General features: G+C 39.5%; 1 protein-coding gene across 5 annotated transcripts in view; it reads right to left on the reverse strand.

Annotated features, from left to right (window-relative positions):
- OXCT1 (3-oxoacid CoA-transferase 1) overlaps positions 1-10,951 on the reverse strand; it is a 143,761-nt gene extending 132,810 nt beyond the window's left edge. Inside the window, exons 1-3 of one of the 5 annotated variants that reach the window (XR_002522529.2) lie at positions 9,629-9,986; positions 1,727-1,835; positions 383-473 (exon numbers count right to left, since the gene is read on the reverse strand). Coding sequence is in view for 3 of the 5 variants with exons in the window: in XM_009208338.4 (XP_009206602.2) it covers positions 383-473; positions 1,727-1,835; positions 9,629-9,856 (428 nt within the window). In the remaining 2 variants the exon portion in view is untranslated. Of the gene's footprint in view, positions 1-382; positions 474-1,726; positions 1,836-9,400; positions 9,578-9,628; positions 9,988-10,036 lie in introns of those variants that run through there. The other 4 variants (XR_001903341.3, XM_009208338.4, XM_031666138.1 and 1 more) reach the window with 4 other exon arrangements.
- Between the last annotated feature and the right edge of the window lie 8,394 nt (positions 10,952-19,345).

A 19,345-nucleotide genomic window follows, 5' to 3' on the forward strand; every position in this document is an offset into this window, starting at 1 on the left:
GATTTCAAATTGATGCCCACCTTGCTTTATAAATGATCTAACAAATAACATAAAACAATACCTTTAAATTTTAAAATGCAAGGCTTAATTTGAAGGTATATATTCTAACTTCAATATATTTTAAGTTTAGAAAAATAAAAGCACATCACATTGAGATATAAAGTCTTAATTTATATCTTTATACTAGATGAAGCAAGTCTGCTTTACTTATGAAGGATGGTACCAAAAACATTTGGATAAATGTAACCCTCTTGACCTTGTTAAACACTAGATTTTGATGCTCATGTGAGTAGGAGAAAACTTCATTTCACTGATAAACTCTGCTTAAACATTGAGAATTGGCATTTCTCTCCAGCCAGTTGTTTTTAAAATGTACACTTACCCTGCGTTGTTGCTGACTGCAGTTAGTCCTTTTACTCCAGTTTTCAGTAAAGCATCTATAAGATTCTCTGGAATTCCACATAGCCCAAAACCTACATTAAGCCGAAAAAATAAACAATTTGTAAAAGGGGTAATAAAGTTCTTTCAGAGAAGTGTGTGTTATTCTTTTTAAGAGGGAAATTAAACAAAGCACATTATTAGATCTACTAAGCAAAATACACATATATATCTCAGCAGCTTAATAAACGGTCATATAGCTGTATCCAAATGTTTTGCACCATTATATCACATATCACCGCCCAGTCTTTGAACCACAAGTATAAGGCCAAGTGCAACCAGTTTATATAGCTACACATTGCCCAGCTTGCACTTAACTATATATCTATTGTTGTCCTGCTTTATAAATCAGTTTTCCCATAACTTTTTTAAGAATGTTTACATGTCTGAGTAGATTTTGCACAGTTGGAAGCCTAAGCCCAAAACGGTCATTTCTTTATATTTTCCATGATTACACAAATTGTTTTGGGTTTAAAATAAACATTCAATGACTTACTTAGATGAGCGGGGATCAATCCTAAAAATAATCCTTGATATTATTTATCAGAAGCAGGCAGCAAGTTGGGTGCGGGTGGCTCATGCCTGTAATCCCAGCACTTTGGGAGGCCGAGGTGGGCGGATCACTAGAGGTCAGCAGTTCGAGACCAGACTTGCCAACATGGTGAAACTCCATCTCTACTAAAAATACAAAATTTAGCCAAGAGTGATGGCAGGTGCCTATAATCCCAGCTACTTGGGAGGCTAAGGCAAGAATCTCTTGAACCCGAGAGATAGAGGTTGCAGTAAACTGAGATCGCACCACTGCACTCCAGCCTGGGCGACAAAGTGAGACTCCCTCTTGAGATTCCAAACAAGCAGCAGCAATAGAATTGGCAGTGGGGGAGGTCAATACAGATGTCTATGTCTACAGGGTCTCTGAAGGTGTAAGCTTATGAGATTAATGCCAACTTTTTAAGTAAAAAATTGGGATCTAGGGATTTTTTTCAAAGCTATTAATAAAACAGGACTACTTTGAAGCTTCAGTTTTTCAAAACAGAAACACACAAATACACACACACACAGAAAGTAAAATATTGAATGCTAAACCTTGCTAAACTTTTAGGAAGAAGACACTAATAAAACAGATGATACTATAATATATAAAATAAATAATGTATAATAAAATAATTATCTTTTTTTTTTCTTTTTTTTTTTTTTATTTTTATACATCTTTGTCATTGTGATTTGCTGGTTTCATTTAAGAACATAAGGACATTACTGTAATATGAAAAACAGTATTAGTACTCACCACCAACCAAAACCGTTGCACCATCAGGGATGTCTTTTACAGCTTCTACTGGATCTGTATAAAACTTGGTATGGCGATGAGCACTGGTGGAAAAGGAACAAACACATCCCTGAAATATCAAAAAAAAAAAATTGATAATCATTTAGAGATACAGCTTTGTGTGTGTAGCAATTTATTCAATTGATAGACAAATGATAATTTCATTATCCCCTTTATATATACATGTTTTTAATTTCCAGGTAATAATTGTATATAATGTATATATTTATACAGGTTATAAATGTATATATTTATGGCACACATGGTTGTTTTTATATGTATAGTAGACCCCCCTTATCCACAGTTTCCCTTTCTGAGGTCTGTCACCCCAGGTAAGTATGGTACAATAAGATTTGGGAGAGAGAATGCATTCTTATAACTTTTATTACAATATATTGTTATAATTGTTCTATTATTAGTTATTGTGACTAATGTCTCATAGTCTAATTTGTAAATTAAAATGAATGACAGACGTATGTAGGAAAAACAACTTATATAGGGTTTGATACTACCCACAGGTCAGGTATCCACTAGGGTTCTGGAACATATTCTCCTCAGATAAGGGAGGATACTAATGGCTCAATCAAGCTATTTATAAATGCACACTTTTTTGTGCTAAGCAATTTTCTAGTATACAATATATTATTAACTATAGTCACCGTGGTGTTCAACAGATCTCTTGAATTTATTCCTCCTAAATAAAATTATGTACCCTTTGACCAACATCTCACCAACTCCTCACCTCCAGCCTCCATAACCACCATTTCACCTTTCTGTCTGTGATACTATCCCCCTCTTTAAAAGCCTGGAGCTTTAAGTGACTCATACTTAAAAGTAGGATGGATATTTTATCCACAGATTATCACTGAAGTCCCCTTGTAACAGATGTCTTCTATTACATAAGGGAAAGTTCTAATTCCATCCTTTGTGGTCACCCCAAAGAATGAAAGTAGAAAGAAAAGTCTGTAGGGTCCAGCCCCACAGGGTCAGTGGGTTTTTCTCCCCGTGTGCGGAGACGAGAGATTGTAGGAATAAAGACAAAGACAAAGAGATAAAAGAAAAGACAGCTGGGCCTGGGGGACCACTACCACCAAGACGCGGAGACCGGTAGTGGCCCCGAATGCCAGGCTGCATTGATATTTATTGGATAGAAGACAAAGTGGCAGGGTAACGAGTGAGAGCCATCTCCAATGATAGGTAAAGTCACATGGGTCACGTGTCCACTGGACATGGGGCCCTTCCCTGCCTGGCAGCCGAGGCAGAGAGAAAGAGAGGAGAGAGAGAGAGAAAGCTTACACCATTATTTCTGCATATCAGAGACTTTTAGTACTTTCACAAATTTGCTACTGTTATTTAAAAGGCATGGCCAGTGTACAGGATGGAACAGGAAGGCAGACTAGGAGCCTGACCATTGAAGCACAGCATCACAGGGAGATGGTTAGGCCTCTGGAAAACTGAGTGGGCCTGACTCCACAAGAGGTGGAGGAGTAGAGTCTTCTCTGAACTCCTACGGGGAAAGGGAGTCTCCTTTTCCTGGTCTGCTAAGTAGCAGGTGTTTTTCCTTGACACTGACGCTACCGCTAGACCACGGTCCACTTGGCAACGGGTGTCTTCCCAGATGCTGGCGTTACCGCTAGACCAAGGAGCCCTCTGGTGGACCTGTCCGGGGATAACAGATGGCTCACACTCTTGTCTTCTGGTCACTTCTCACTATGTCCCCTCAGTTCCTATCTCTGTATGGCCTGGTTTTTCCTAAGTTATAATTGTAGAGCAAGGATTATTATAATATTGGAGTAAAGAGTAATTGCTACAAACTAATGATTAAATGATATTCATACATAATCATATCTATTATCTATATCTAGAATAACTATTCTTATTTTATATATTTTATTATACTAGAACAGCTTGTGCCCTCGATCTCTTGCCTCGGCACCTGGGTGCCTTGCCGCCCGCAAAAGTCCATATACTTGAATTCAAATTCATAGCAATGGTGTCATCAAGCATCAGTTTCTGGTAACCCAATCTTCCATTAATAAATAAGTATTTACTGTAAACCTACCATGTGTCAAGTCCTATACTATTTGTTCCAACATAGTTAAGTATTAAGACATGAGCACTGCTCTCTAAAAAATTAAAGCCAACGTGAACAAAACATATATCTACAGAGTTGGGCTCCAGGTTCAATCTTAAATGTCAAAGAATGCCTCCTAAAGGGACAAGAACACCTTACAAAACAACTCATCCTCCTACGGGGCTTAAGGTTTATGGAACCTACATAAAAGGAACAAACCATTATCTACAAGGAAGGTAAGTCTAGCCTTACCAGTGTACTATTGGGTCCCAAATGAGTCACCTAGTGAATATTCATGAGCAATCAGTTGTAAACATTTCCCTTTCCCCTACTTCATCCACACTATGCACAAAAGGAAACAAGAAAGCAGATTCTGTAGCAATCATTCATACACAATATCACCTTTCCTTTATTCTCATTACACAGTCAGCCTAAAAAGAAAGAATAACATCTGAATCTTGGTATACTGCCACCTTAACATGCCAGTTGTGAGCTCACATCCACTGCCTAACAGTCTCCCAGACAGGCACAACTGAAGTAGTCAAGGTGACAGCATAAATGTCTATCATTCTTTTCTTCCTCTAAAAATAAGTGAGCACACTGCCCAAACCCTGAGAAATAAGTCTAGGCAGAGATAGAAAGGGCTTGAGCCACAAAGAGTTTTCCCTCTTTCCTATCCTCAAGTAGCAAGTATTCATCTGCTTCTATTTTAAACATACATTTTTTTAATATATTGAAAATGACAAGTGTGACAGCCTAAATAAACAGGCCAACAGAAGGATCGCAAGATAAAGTTGAGGATATCTCCTAGAGACACTTAAAATGACAGGTCAAGTTTTTGAAGCTTAGAAGGATCTTGTAATTTACCCAAAACTGTGCTAAAGCAAGACCAGATCCAAGATTTTGTATGGCCTTCTACCTCAGGATCTTTCTACTGCAGTATGCTTCTCTCCAAGTTTTTTGAAACCTCTCATACTCTACTTCTGGTTTATTGATATACAACAAATCTTTGTGAGTGTTCTATTTCTTCCTGTATAACTCTGCTGTCATTATCTCCACCCAGAAGTGAAGAGTCAGGCCCTTATAGCTAGAAGCGGAAGAAAATTAAAGAGTTTATCCACAGCTCAACAGTCTGTGCAGTAAGATCACCCTAACTATTTCAATATGCTGAGAAACACAAATCCCACATACAGAGGAAGTTGGAAGAAAACTCATTTCCCCTATACACCTATACAGGCTTTTTAGATTCAGGTATCCATTCCCTCAAGCATTTACCCTTTGAGTTACAATCCAAATACACTTGAAGTTATCTTTAAACGTACAATGAAGTTGTTATTGACTATAGTCTCACCCTATTGTGCTATCAAACAGTAGGTCTCATTCATTCTATTTTTTGGTACCCATTAACCATCACCACCTCTCCCCTGCCCACAAATAAAAGCATATAACCATAGGCTTATCAAGAATTCTATTCTTTTGTTTCATCTGATAGTTTTCATTACAGTTAGAAATTACCAAAGAGCTTGCCACACTCCCTGGAAGAAAAAAAAAAAAAAAAAAAAAAAAAAAAAAAACCTCAAAAGTATTTTAGAGAAGGTATGTTTAGCCAGATAATCAAAAGTTAAAAGCATAAAGTGAAGATGTTTCCCAGGTAATCTGAGAGGGGCTCAAGACAATGAAGAACTTGCAGGTGCTCAAGTTTGTTTTTTTCATTATTCATATATTCAGTTAACAGTATTTGTTGACATTTGATATCTATTTACTAAAGAGTCAACTTGTACTACAACAGATTCTATCCTAAGAAACCCTAACATCTAGTTTAGGAGATAGTATGGCATGAAAGATCATGCTCTTGGGATCAAAAATACCCTTGCTTCAAATTCCAATTCTGCCACAGTTACATGAACCTAGGAAAATTACTTAACCACTGCATCTCTTTTTCACGGGGGGAGAAGGTATTTTAAGTTTACAAAAAGATGATAATTGTTTTCTAGGAATGTAATAAGGATCAAATGATGTTATATACAGAAACCCTGTGCCAGGACTATAGAAGATACCCAGGGGATACTAGCTTCCTTTGGAAAATGCAAGCTTTTCTTCATTCTCCACTAGGGCAGTAAGATCAACTTGTCATTCATTGGAGTTTAGTTTTAATTTTAATTGTATATAAATATATATATTTATGTAGGCAATAAATGTATATATTTATGGCATACATGGTGTTTTTATATGTACAGTAGACCTCCCCTTGCCCACAGTTTCCCTTTCTAAGGTTATATATGTATAAAACATATTCTGATGTTATATACAGAAGCCCTGTGCCTGGACTATAGAAGACACTCAGGGGATGTTAGCTTCCTTTGGAAAATGCAAACTTTTCTTCATTCTCTACCAGGGCAGTAAAACCAGCTTGTCATTTATTGGAGTTTAGTTTTGATTTTTAACCACCTCACTCTACCATATATATATATACACGCCACTGATTTTACAAAGAATGTTTTTAAACACAATTCTTACTGTAGCAAATTAACCCAGGTGATCTTTGTTGAAAGTTTTCAAAAAAACACGGGTCTTAGCTTTAAGATTACTTTAACATGAGGTGATATTTATTTTGTCACCTTATGGTTAAATAAATGACAAGGAACAGCTGATATCGTCCAAGTCAGTATCAGAGTTTGAGAAACAAAAGTGGGGAGAAGTTATATGGAGAGAAGTCAAGAGATACACGTCGTAAGGAAAAGGCAGTAATATGTGAGTGAATGCACTCACAGACCTGCAGAGCATGCATCACTGCCAAGAGGTGGTGAGGTGTGTGAAAACACTTTAGCTGTCCAGAAGTGAACCAGTGTCTACCAAAGGTGGAATGTTCACCTTCAGCTAAACACTGCCAATTATGCACATGTAACAAGAATAAATCTCAAGAGGCTCACAGGGAGTTACAACACTAGGCAATTCTCTACAGCAGTGGTGTGCATTGTTATCCAATGCTGGAGGGGTACTCAGTGCTCCAAAGGAGCACAGATGAAGGAGTAATTCATTCTACCTGGTGGACTAGAAAACCAGAGTTTGCCAGGTGTTAAATACTTGTCAGGACGGTGATTCCAAACAAGGGAGCCACATAAGTAAGAGTTCAACGATATGAAAAGGCTCTGCGTACTCACAGACACGCGGGATCAGGTCTGATGGAGAGAGGTTCATGAAGATCAGGCTGGAGAAGCAGATTGAGGCAGTTTGTAAAAAGTCTTCAAGACTACACTGCAGAGTTTCTTTTTCCTTTTCTTTTTAATTTTTTTATTTCCATAGGTTTTTGGGGAACAGGTAGTACTTGATTACATGAGTAAGTTCTTTAGTGGTGATTTGTGACTTGATCGTTCAATGAGGAAGGGACAGCAAAGCTTTTGAAACAGATGTCATAACTCAAAGGAAGCCTGAATTAAGAAAGTGGTATGGAAACTCATTATTTCTTTCCTTCACCCATTTGTACCAACTATACAAAATACTGGGGCTACAAAGTTAAAATAAATATGAAAAATAAAACATAGACATAGTCCCTGCTAGGATGAAACTTACAAACTAGCAAAGACAGTAGTCACTAAACAATTACAAAATTTTAAACACAATCATAGTATTTACTTGCGGAGCTATAAGGAAGAAACAGTTGCTGAGAAAGAATGCCAGGGACAGCACTGAGGAACATTTCAGAAAGAGGCACATATGACACTTGGTGATCAACTGGAAGTGCAGCAAGGAGAAGAGAAGATGGTTCCAGGATTGCCAGCTTATATACTGGATGGATACTGGTGCTGTCAAGCACAGTGAAAGAAGAACAAAACAAGGAATGGGAAAGCCACTTTATGGCTGGTTTGTTTTGGATCAGAAAGAGTTTTAAGCACCAAATGACATCCAAGTGAAGTTCACCAGTTGCACCAGAAGGACTGCAGCTCAGGATAGTCTGAGCTTGGAAAGAGATTTTGGAAAAGACAGTGTCAAGGATGAATGGTGGGTAAAGTGTTAGTGGTACTCTTATAATCTTTTTCCCACTAATAATTTTCTATCGTGAAAATAGTATTAAATGCTCCCCACTGCCCTGCAGTAATAATGAAGAAAAGAAGATACCTTCCAATAGTCTATTCTCACCTAAGTCCATGCCAGATAACTCTGAAAGGGGCAGTCAGTCCCCAGACCAGGAGCATCAACACCATCTGGAACTTATCAATGCCAAGTTTAGGGCCCCACCTAGGACCTACTAAATTAGAAATTCTGGGGCTGGGTACAGCAGTCTGTTTTAGAAAACCTCCAGGTAATGCTGATGCACTCTCAGGTCCGAGAGACACTGGGCTTGCCCATCATAAAAACTGTACACATTTAAGAAAATAACTATCTCATTTTAGCTGTTAGTTCTGTTTAGTGGAAAAATTCAAGGTTTCTTTTTGCCTGCAGGGTTCTCTCATCCATATGTTAAACGTGTAGAATATCTCATCTACGCAGAGTAGTGTGTTTGTTGAGGGAGGCTGAGTGTAAGGCATAAAAATGGTCTCTGCCATCAGGGAACTGTCATCTGGTTGAGGAGACAATATACACATCTGAAAAGTTCAACAAGCAGATAAGTGGTACAGTTCAACAGAAGCAGCAGGTGAGGATTTAAAGTGCTAAACAATAAGGGCACTAAGAGTCACAAGCTAGGGGAACAGCGGGAGGCAGGAGTCAGACCTATGATAATTAAGCCTGACAGGGTAAGTTTGAACTCTGTATGAACTTTTAATGAGATACAACAGAACCCCTTATTTGCATCTCCTCCCTCTAAGAAGAGGTTTGCTGAACTTCGGAAATGGTTTAATGATATACTCAAAGTGGAAAAGACTCGAAGTGAGTAAATTACAGTTGGGCAAATAACTGTCAAAAGAAGGAACGTTCTTGACCTCGGCCCAAGGGTATCGCTGTGCTCTGGTTTGCACTAGCTTCAGCACCACTGCAGGCTCACTGAAGGTCAAGTTCCCTTTCAGTAATGCTTTATATATCCAAGTCTACCTGCAGTTATCAAAATGCTTCCTAAGAGGCATTTAAGAGTAAAATAGTCCAGTTCTGAATCATTCCCTAGCACCTACCGAAGGAGCTCAGTGGCTCCTCTGTGTTCTCAGCGGTCAGGGATTGGATGCAGGAAAGAAGAGCAATGGGGGCTGGCAGGCACGCTTCAGGAGTAAGCACCGTGTACATGGCACGCTGTTAAGCTCAGATCTATTACTGAATACCAAGGAAGAGGCTCCCGCGATTGAGACAGCGGGAATAAAGCCACCCTCCTGGACCTGGCGCTCCGGTCCTGCAATTCGCTCCTAGGGCTCCAGACAAGGGTGGGCTTACAAGCGAGGACAGTGCATGGGGCAAAACCACAAGCCAGTCCACGGTGGGAATGCCTCCGGATACCACTGGGTGGAGAGTTGGCAGTGGGGCACAAAAAGGATTTCAAAGGGCTCTGAAAACCGAAAGCCCCTAACCCGGATACGAGGGGCCTCGAGAGAAAGGTTTGTCCGCCCCTGCAGACCAGACGCGAGCCAGGGACACACCTCGGATGGTTTCCCAGCTTGGCCGGCAGGACGCTCTGGCGAGCGCTCCAGTCTGCCGGGCAGCAGAGCCAAATAGGGGAGGAGAGGATGGGAGCTGTATTCCACACCCGCCGCACCCGGCATCCAGCCCCGGGGAACTCGAGCAGAGCCATGGCGAACCCGGCCTCAGATTCTGGGCCTCTAGGGGTTCCTCTGCCCAGAGATCCCACATCGGGGGCGCGAACCTACCCGCTGTTGCCTCACTCCTTCACCTCCATACACCGGCGCCCTCCTCCCCCAGTTCAGACCCTCAGAGTCCCTTTCCAAGGGCGGGTGCCAGGAGGGACGCCAGCGACCGCCAGGGAGCTCGAGAGCGCTGCCAGGAGTCCTCCCGCCCCTTCTCAGTCTTTCCGCGCGCTTCCTTAAGCTTCTCGCTCCATCAGGGAAGCGACTGCAGAACCAAGCAAAGGCGGTCATCCAAGGGGCCGGCGAGGCCAAGAACGCGTCGCCGCGTGTCCGTGACGAGGGCACCGCGCCACGGATGCCAGATCCCAGGCTGGAGAGAGGGGGTAGGCGCAGAGCAGAAAACGCGGGCACCACTCAGGGTTTGGTCCACGTCCTTCCTGCCCGTGGCCTTCCTTTTCCCCCGCACTTTACCTTGTACCAGGCTCCTCTAGATCCGCAGGCAGAGGCGCAGAGCCGAAGCCCGGAGGAGAGGAGTTTGAGAGCCGCCATCTTCGGGCCGTGAGGCAGGAGGAGGCTACCGGGTGGAGCGCGCGTTTGGGTGTAGGTGCGCGCTGTCCCGGGCGCCGCCGAGTCACTGCGAAGGAAAGCGGGGCGTGCTGGGGCCTCCACAGCGCGGATCTGACGTCCTCCCGGCCTTTCGAGCCGCACGCCGCTGGCGCGCTGCTGGCTGCTGCTTTTAAAAGAAGTGAGGCTGGGCGGGGCCCCGGCGAGGAGAAGAGGCTCTGCGCAGCCTGAGCGGATGGCCGGGAAGTTCCTCTCAGAGCCTCAGGTGTCTGGGCGTAGGCGAGACCGGGCGTGTGTTGGCGCGCACTTGCCGCTGCAGCCCTTCTGTCAGCCCTTTAGCTTAGATGGGGCGCTGGTGGCCGCCTCCCCCTAGGTTGTGGATGAGTCTTTTGGCCTAGGGTTCAGGGCCCTCCGGCCGCGGGAGGACCTCCCGCCAAGCTTGTTGCTTTTCCAAGTGAGTGCTTCGTGTGTGTGTGGGCTGCACAGGGGCACCCCTCGAAACCCCCTTCTCTTCTCCCGCCTGGACTGCGTTCACGTTTCTAACATTTCTCAGCCCCCTCTTCCCAAACCTGGCCTTGGCTTACGTAGAGTAAGTTTGCTGCGAGGACCTGCCTCGAGCTGTCGGTCAAGAGGTGTGAGCAACAAGGCTTGCAGAGGAACAAGATTTAAGACTGAACCTCTGTGACCTGACTTTAGCACACCTTTTCTTCCGCATCATCCAAGTTTGCAAATTTCAGGCTCTTTCTCGCACTGGAGTCCGAGCAACCCAGAGATTTACTAAGGAGATGCAACCATAAAGGTAGCATATTGCTTTAACCTTAGGCAAGTTAGATAACTTCCCTAAGCCTCAGTGTCCTCATCTGCAAATTAAGATTGCTTATAATACAACGTCATAACGTTTCTATGAGTTAATTCATGCAAAGTTTCTGGCCGTATTATGAGGAGTCAATAAATGTTAGCATTATTTTAAGTTTATTCCATTGTAGCAGTTCATTGACACGGCACGTACATATTCTGCAACCTTTGTCTTTTGACCAACTCCTTGAGGACATAAGCTAAGACTGATTTCTCCAGAACTGTCTTTGCACTTAGCAGAGTGGAAAGACCAAGTGGAAGCTCAAATAACATTTTATTTGATTAAGGCCTGACCAAGTTCTGAGAATGTGATGTTAGTTTTGAACCAAAGCAAAGCACACAAAAATTAAATGAGATCTTAGCTTCCTTAGCAAATACAGTAAGGTAATGAACAGTGAAGATCCAGTTCAAAGTTTGTCCATAAAAGCATTTGCCCTTGCGTGGTATTCTTTTAACTCTGAACTTTTTTTCCCTGTAAATGTTATAATTTCAGGCAAAATCTGTTAAGGACTAAAATACCAAGTTAGACTATTCAATTACATTGGAGAAACTAACTTAGTAATGATTGGTATTTCAACACATTTTAAGAAGTTGGAGTGAGGGGAAATTCAAGTACTGTAACTAAAGTCCCACAACTAGTGATAATTTAGCATATAGCAGCTGTTGTACCTTTAACTTACGCAATGTGAAAAAAACTAGCATTCCAATTGAGTCTACTTTTCCACTTTTGCCCATTCCAATTGGGTCTACTTTTCCACTTTTGCACTTCCACAGGGCACATGAAATGGAAAAACTGCATTGGCAACTTTGCCGGTGGTCATATGACTGACTCTTGGCTGGTCTCACTTTGTTGCTCTTGGCTGAGGAAGACACATTTAAAATGTTAAATGTTATGTGACTAAGTCTCCTGAGAAAATCAGCCTCATTACTGTATGGTCAAAACACACTGTACTGTATTTTTCATGACTATGACTTCATTTTATACTTTTTAAATAATGTGTAAGTCTCCTCGACTTGAATAAATTGGATTACAAATTACAAAAAAGTTCTTATATGCTGATTTGCCTTCTAGTTACACAAAGGCACTTCAATTTTAATTGATGTGCAAAATTTTACTTCTTTTAAATATCTGAACTTTTCTAAACTAGTAAGGATATTTTCCACTTGCTTTGAAAGGCGGTTTCTGGCAAATATGTTATATTCTGGAAACTTTTCTTGGTGGAATCTTACAGTTTAGCTTCCACACTTTTAAAAACTGGGAAAATTGTATTCAAAGCCTTTAAACAAAAGGTCTGATTCCAGTCATGCAATGAGGAAAGGTTTTTTTTGTTTTGTTTTGTTTGTATTATAGGTTTTTTTTTTTGGTATTATATTATGATACGTATGTGTATGTGTGGGTGTGGGTGTGGGTGTACATACACAGTCATGTGCCACATAACATTTTGGTCAATAATGGACAGCATATATGATGGTGGTCCCATAAGATTATAATAACATATTTTACTATAGCTTTTTTATGTTTAGAAATGTTTAGCCAGGTGCAGTGGCCCACGCCTGTAATCCCAGCACTTTGGATGGCCAAGGCAAATGGATCGCTTGAGCCCAGGAGTTCGAGACCAACCCAGGCAACATGGCGAAACCCCATCTCTACAAAAACAAACAAACAAACAAAAAAAGTAGCCAGTGTGGTGGAGGGCACCCATAGCCAGCTACTGGGGTGGGGTGTGGAGTGGGCAGTGGGGACTGAGTCAGGAGGATTGCTTGAGCCTGGGAAGCAGAGGTTGCAGTGAGCCGAGATCGCTCCTTTGCACACCAGTGCAAGACCCTGTCTCAAAAAAAAAAAGAAAAGAAAAGAAAAATTTAAATACACAAATAATTACCATTATGTTACAATTGCCTACTAAATATTGTGCAGTAACATGCTGTACAAGTTTGTAGCCTTGGAGTATAAGCCATACCATATAGCCTAGGTATGTAGTAGGTTAGACCATCCAAGTTTATGTCAGTATATTCTATATTAGCACAATGACAAAATAGCCTAGCATCTCATTTCTCAGAACCTGTCTTTGTCATTAAGCAAGGCATAACTGTGTGGCACCATTTTATCAGATAAATGCAGGTAACGTGTCAGAGTTTAATTCTCTGTTTTAAGGAGTTTCATTTTAATTCTCCTTAAATATGATGCATTAGCATCTCTCATTAGTGCAAGATAGGACATCCTGTTCTCACAGTTGATGGTATACTCCTCCAGGCTGATAATCAGGGGCATCTGAAGACTTGTTTTTCAAATGTTGATTAACTGGTTTCACTAGAAATAGCAGTTTTTAAGTAGGTCATTTGAGTTACTTATAAAAGTGCATGCGTGCTTCATTTTATGACAATAGTCCTTTAATATATGGAGAACACAGTCCTTCAAACAATTTGCCTTTAGTAGGTTTGAAGAACATAAATCTGAAACTTCACATAAATCTGTAAATCTAAGTATTGTTTTATAATGCAAGTCATCACCCATTAATTTGCATATTTTGCAAGCTTATTTGCATAGATCCTTTGAAGGAGTCCCTTGTATTAACTAGTGTGTATTTAATATTTGTTCAATGAATAAAGAAAAAATAAACTGTTTCTTTTTTTTTTTTAATGTAGTTTTCTCAGAAAAAAAGTAAACTAAATGCATGAGATACTTGGAGAATGCTTAAGGCCTGGAATGAAATTGAAAATTATGATAAGGTACTAAGGAAACCTAAAAGAGGAAAATGCACCAGAGTGATCTTGTATACATTCAAAACTGATCATCTTATTTCTGCTTAAAATCTGTCATTGATTTTCTCCACTGCCTTTGAGATCCAAAGTTCATACTTCATAACATGACATAGAAGAGGATCATCTCTCCTGGTCTTCCTTTCCCCCACACATCTGCTTTTTATTTCAAACTATATGTGCTTCTTGATTTTTACACAGTGAATTTGCACAACCTCAGAATCAAGTGTTGACAGCAAAATAATAAAGAGCAGGAATTCTGTGGTTAGGCTGCTAGGGTTCAAGTCTCAGCTCTGTAGTCTCCAGCTATGCGGCCTTCTGTGGTGCAGTAGTTAAGCAGGGCTTACAGAATGTCAAGATGTAAGGTAATCTCTAGATCAGTATTTGTATTATTCAGGTGTTAAAAGATTATACATTATTATTTCCCAGATGCTATCTTAGTCCGTTGTTGCTCCTACAACAAAATATCTTAGGCCGGGTAAGTTACAAAAAGAAATGTATCTCTCACAGTTCTGGAGGCTGGAAAGTTCAAGATTAAGGCATCAGCATATTGAATGTTAAATTAAATTAAATTTGGCCTAAAGCTGCTTCCATACTTTGAAATTCTGCATAGCAAACTGCACCTAAGTTAGTGTTTAAATAAACCTTACTTAAGAGTATATTCTTGTAACAAATAGCTGAGTCTCAGCTAATTACAGCAGCCAGATTTCATCCAATCACAGACTACCAACTAATAAGACCATGTCCACATAAGGCAAATGCCTCATTGCATTGTGCCTAAATAAGGCAAATGCTGGGCTGTTAATCAAGCAAGCTGTTTTTGTACTCTCAATTCCTCTTTCTGCCTATAAATATTGCCTGCTCACATTGCTGAGTGGGGCTTTCTGAATCTCCACTGGTGTAGAGTACTGCCTGATTCATGAATTGTTCTTTGCTCAAATAAACTCTGCTAAAGTTAATTTGTCTAAAGTTTTTCTTTTAACAAGGGTCTGGTGAGAGCCTGTTCCTCATAGATGATACCTTCTCTGTGTCCTCACATAATGGAAGGGGCAGAAGGCACAAACGGTTCCCTTGTACCTCTTTTATAAGGGCACTAATCCCATTCATGAGCTCTCATGATTTAATCACCTCTGAAAAGCCCCATCTCTTAATACTATCACATTGGCAATTAAATGTCAACATATGAATTTGGGGAGGACACATTCAAACCATAGCAGATGCTTTCTATATTTTCATAAACTGAAAAACACAAGGCAAGATTCAAACTCCGGACCATATGTTATTAAAAGCTGTTATTTCTTTATACCTCCCTCTTTCTGAGATATCTTTGAATCTTACCCCAACTCTCCAGTTTCACTCCTTTTGCGCTATTTCAGGGCCTCAATTTCAGTTTCTTTCATCTGAATTATTTCAGTTTCTTTCTAAATAAATTTCCATTCTCCCTCAATTTAAACATACTTAAATTATCATTTCAAATACAGGATCTGGACTTCTCACATCTTTTTCTAAAATATTTCAAGAAATCCTCAAAGGCTACAAGTGAAGTCCAACATTCAATTACAGCCAAGATTTTGTTTAATCTAGCCTCAACAAACCATGTGGCCTTAAGGGCTCTGCGGAGGCATTTTAGGGGCTATGCAAACATGATATTTTGAAATTAAATTTTAGATTACATTTTTACTATCCTATCAACACTAATAAAGAAGGAGCATGCACACTCAATTGTGATCTATCTTCAATTTAAAAGTATTAAAAATTACCAGATTGTCTCTGGGCATGGTGGCTCAGGCCTGTAATCCCAACACTTTGGGAAGCAAAGGTGGGAAGATCACCTGAGGTCAGGAGTTCCAGACCAGCCTGGCCAACATGATGAAACCCCATCTCTACTAAAAATGAACAATTAGCATGGCATGTGGCACATGTACTCCAAGCTACTCTGGAGGCTGAGGCAGGAGAATCACTTGAGCCTAGGAGATGGAGGTTACAGTGAGCTGAGATCGCACCAAGTAGTCCAGCCTGGGTGACAGAGCGAGATTCCATCTTAAAAAAAAAAAAAAAAAAAAGACCAAATTATGCAGTTGGGAGACAAACCTTAAAGTTTCCTCATCATCGAATTTCCTATATTTGGATATATAAAATATGTCATTGATAAAGAAGTTTGTAGCTCTGTATTTATCTTTTTATCATTTAGACCTCTGCATTTTGACTCACTTAAATTTGTATAAATATATAATACTTTGAGGCTCTGGTCAGAGACATGTACTGCCTAGAATTATTTCTTATCACAGCATAGTAGTTGTTCAAAAAGAGCATATAAAACACTTCATAATAATATTATACTATAAATAATTTTAGATATTATTTTCCATTTTGGCTACATCTTGTTTGACGTTTACATATGTGAACAAGAGATAATTGACATTATTAGTTATTGACTATTGAAGTAAACATTTCCTGCTACTTTTCTTTCAAGCTTCTAATCTACTTTAATTGAAGCATATAGTGAAATTCTAGGACAAGCTGCAGTGTGAATCAGAAATTTCTTATTATTGTACAGCCAAACAGAAATAAAATAAACAAAGTATCAGATATAACTCCATGGTTGCAATTTTTTAGGTTCTCAGAAGAGTGTTATTATTCTCATTTTTTCCATGTATAACAGGAAAATATTTCATAATTAAAATGATAAAATGCATTTAAACTGTAAAGTACCACTTTTATGCATTGTATATGTTGGGTTCTAAATACAGTTTTATTTGAAAGGGTGACTCATATTAAATATGTTTGAAAATTATGGCTTTAGCTAAATTGGACTACTTTCTGCTCCCTGCACATACCAAGCACCTTCTGACAGGGAACATTTGCTAAACCCTTTTTTTCCTGTGCCAGCTGAGCAAACTCCTACTCCTCTTTCAAGACTCAGATCAAATGTCACTCCTCTGTGTACCTTGACTGTTCACACTCCGAATTCTACCTCTTAAAAAACTACTTTCTTTTTCTTTGTGCTCTCAGGGCCCTTGGTTACCTGGATTATGAGCTTATCAAGTTTTGTTCATTTTTGTATCCACAGTGTCCTAGGATTTCTTTCAAGCATAGAGCAGTTCAACAAATATCAGTTGTGTTGACTTGACTTGGGTAGCCCTTTTTGCTGCCTTAATACAAGCCATGAACTTAACCTGTGTCTCTCAGCTCAGCTCTTTAGATTGAATATTTTCTTTCTAATCATAATGTGATAGTAGTAACTATTTACATTTGCATTCTCTTTTACAGCTTACTTTGTGCTCACCATCATCCCTTGGCCTTTCTTCTCTAACACAGTTCCTGTATCCAGCCTCATGCTCTGCTGTACCTCTAGCTGTCTTCTCCCCACAGATAACCTGACATTGAAGTACATGAAATAAATAGTCAAATAGTGAGATACAAATTGTACTTCCCTCTTTCAATTGGCCCCTGTTTCTCTCATTATTATTTTCTTCCCTTCTCATGAATATTCCATTTGGTTAAATCTTTTTCACAATAAAGTAACCCAAACCAAGTATGATATTTTGGCTACATGATCCCACTGTTTATGTTGCCAGACAATCAGTAATACCTGCAATAATAGATTTCAAAAAAGATACTGCCAAGAGATTGTGACACCCTGGCTCAGTAGAATATGTCAGGGTCACTTATAAATATCCAACCACAGAGAAATGATTCATTACATTATAGTGCATCATCTTGAAAAACTATTACACCACTATTCAAAAGTAAAAATTTTAAATTATATGTGGAAATGTTTAGGATAAGTGTAAAAGTCAGAATTCAAATTGTATTATATAACGATTACAATCATGTATTATATATTTTTGCAAAATAAGTTAAAAGACCATCTAAAAGTGAGGGAAAAAATCAATACGATGAGGGCAAGGATTTAGGTGCTTTTATTTAAACTATTGTACAGCTTTTATTTAACTTTTAAAAGCACTAGACGTATAGTTTTAGTATAAGAATTCTAAATATACATGTTAGATGTATATTTGGTTACTTGAAAGAGGTATTTGCACACCAACGTTCATTGCACTATTCACAATAGTCAATATGTGGAAACAATCTAAATGCTGATAAATGGATGAATAGATAAAGAAAATGTGGTATATACATACAACAGAATACTGTTTAGTCTTAAAACAGAAGAAAATCTTGCCATGTGTGACAACATGGATGAACACTGAGGATATTATGCTAAGTGAAATAAGCTAGTCACAGAGGAACAAATACTGTATAATTCCAATAACATGAAGTATCCAGGAGTTCTAGTCAAACTCCTAGAAACAGAGCAGAGTGGTGGTTGCCAGGGGCTATAGGGAGGAGGAACTCAGGAGTTCCTATACAGATATCTGTTACAGAAGGTTAGTAAGTTCTAGAGGCCTATATACAGCACTCTGCCTGTAGTTAGTAATACTGTATTGTATAGTTACAAACATATTAAGAGGGTAGATCCCATGTTTAGTGTTCTTACCACAGTAACATATATATTATTTGGTTGCCAACTTTTGCCTTCTCTAGTCTGAACCTGTGAACCCAGGGGAATGTTTCAGGATAATAGATGCTGTGTTTCACATCACACACTAATATTTCCTTTGGCTGCCAATTCAGAAAATGGAATAACAGGTTAATCTTTCAATATGCACTTCTCTACAGGTGAATGAGGGTGGTAGCCTTCAGTGAAATGAAACCAGTAAGTTGGAAAACCAAAGAATCAACAATATAGAAACCCCTCCTCACTTGTAAATCATTAATGAACATTAGCCAGTTACTAGTAGCTTTGAGCTGTGACTTGAAACACTGCTACTCTCTAGCCGGATCTATATCTGTGGGTTTTCTATCTATCTCAGATTTACTCTGCAGTCATTTGTTGATGTCTAGGAAAAACCTCCTGAGTGTTAAAATTATAAAACTGATTATTTCAGTGGCTAGTCCTAAATCATAATCAGTACAAAAGTATTGAACTGCTATTCACTAGAATGCAACCAGGGAAGTACTGGGAGAAAAGGAAGTGCTATGGTCTGAATGTTTATGTTTCCCCAAAATTCACATGTTAAAATCCTCACCCTTAAAGCAACGGTGTTAGGAAATGGGGCCTTTGAAAGGTGATTAGATCATGGGAGTGGAGTTCTCATGAATGGGATCAGTGCCTCTATCTGTGTCCTTATCACCAGGTCTGCTGGTGCCTTAATCTTGGACTCCCCGGCCTCTAGAATTGTGAGAAATAAAATTGCTGCTGTTCACAACAGCAAACTACTGAGTTTATGGTATTTTATTACAGTAACCAAAACAGACTAAGATAACAAGGGTCACGGAATTTGTAATGAGCTTTTAATGACCAGATGTGGAAAAAAGGCAAAGCAAATTTTAACAGCACTCAGACTTCATTCCCTGTTTTCAATAATAAACTTGGATGAAAAATTGGTTTTATATCAACATCTTATGACAATTATGAATCTTCACTATTTTTATTCTCTGCATGTTTTAGAGCAGTGATGTAAAAACTTTTGTTTGTGTTGTCAGTGTAAATGTATATAGAAGTTGTATCCTACACATACATACATATGTGTAAAGTAT

The sequence above is a fragment of the Papio anubis genome, chromosome 5 (assembly GCF_008728515.1).
Source record: "Papio anubis isolate 15944 chromosome 5, Panubis1.0, whole genome shotgun sequence".
Lineage (NCBI taxonomy): Eukaryota > Metazoa > Chordata > Mammalia > Primates > Cercopithecidae > Papio > Papio anubis.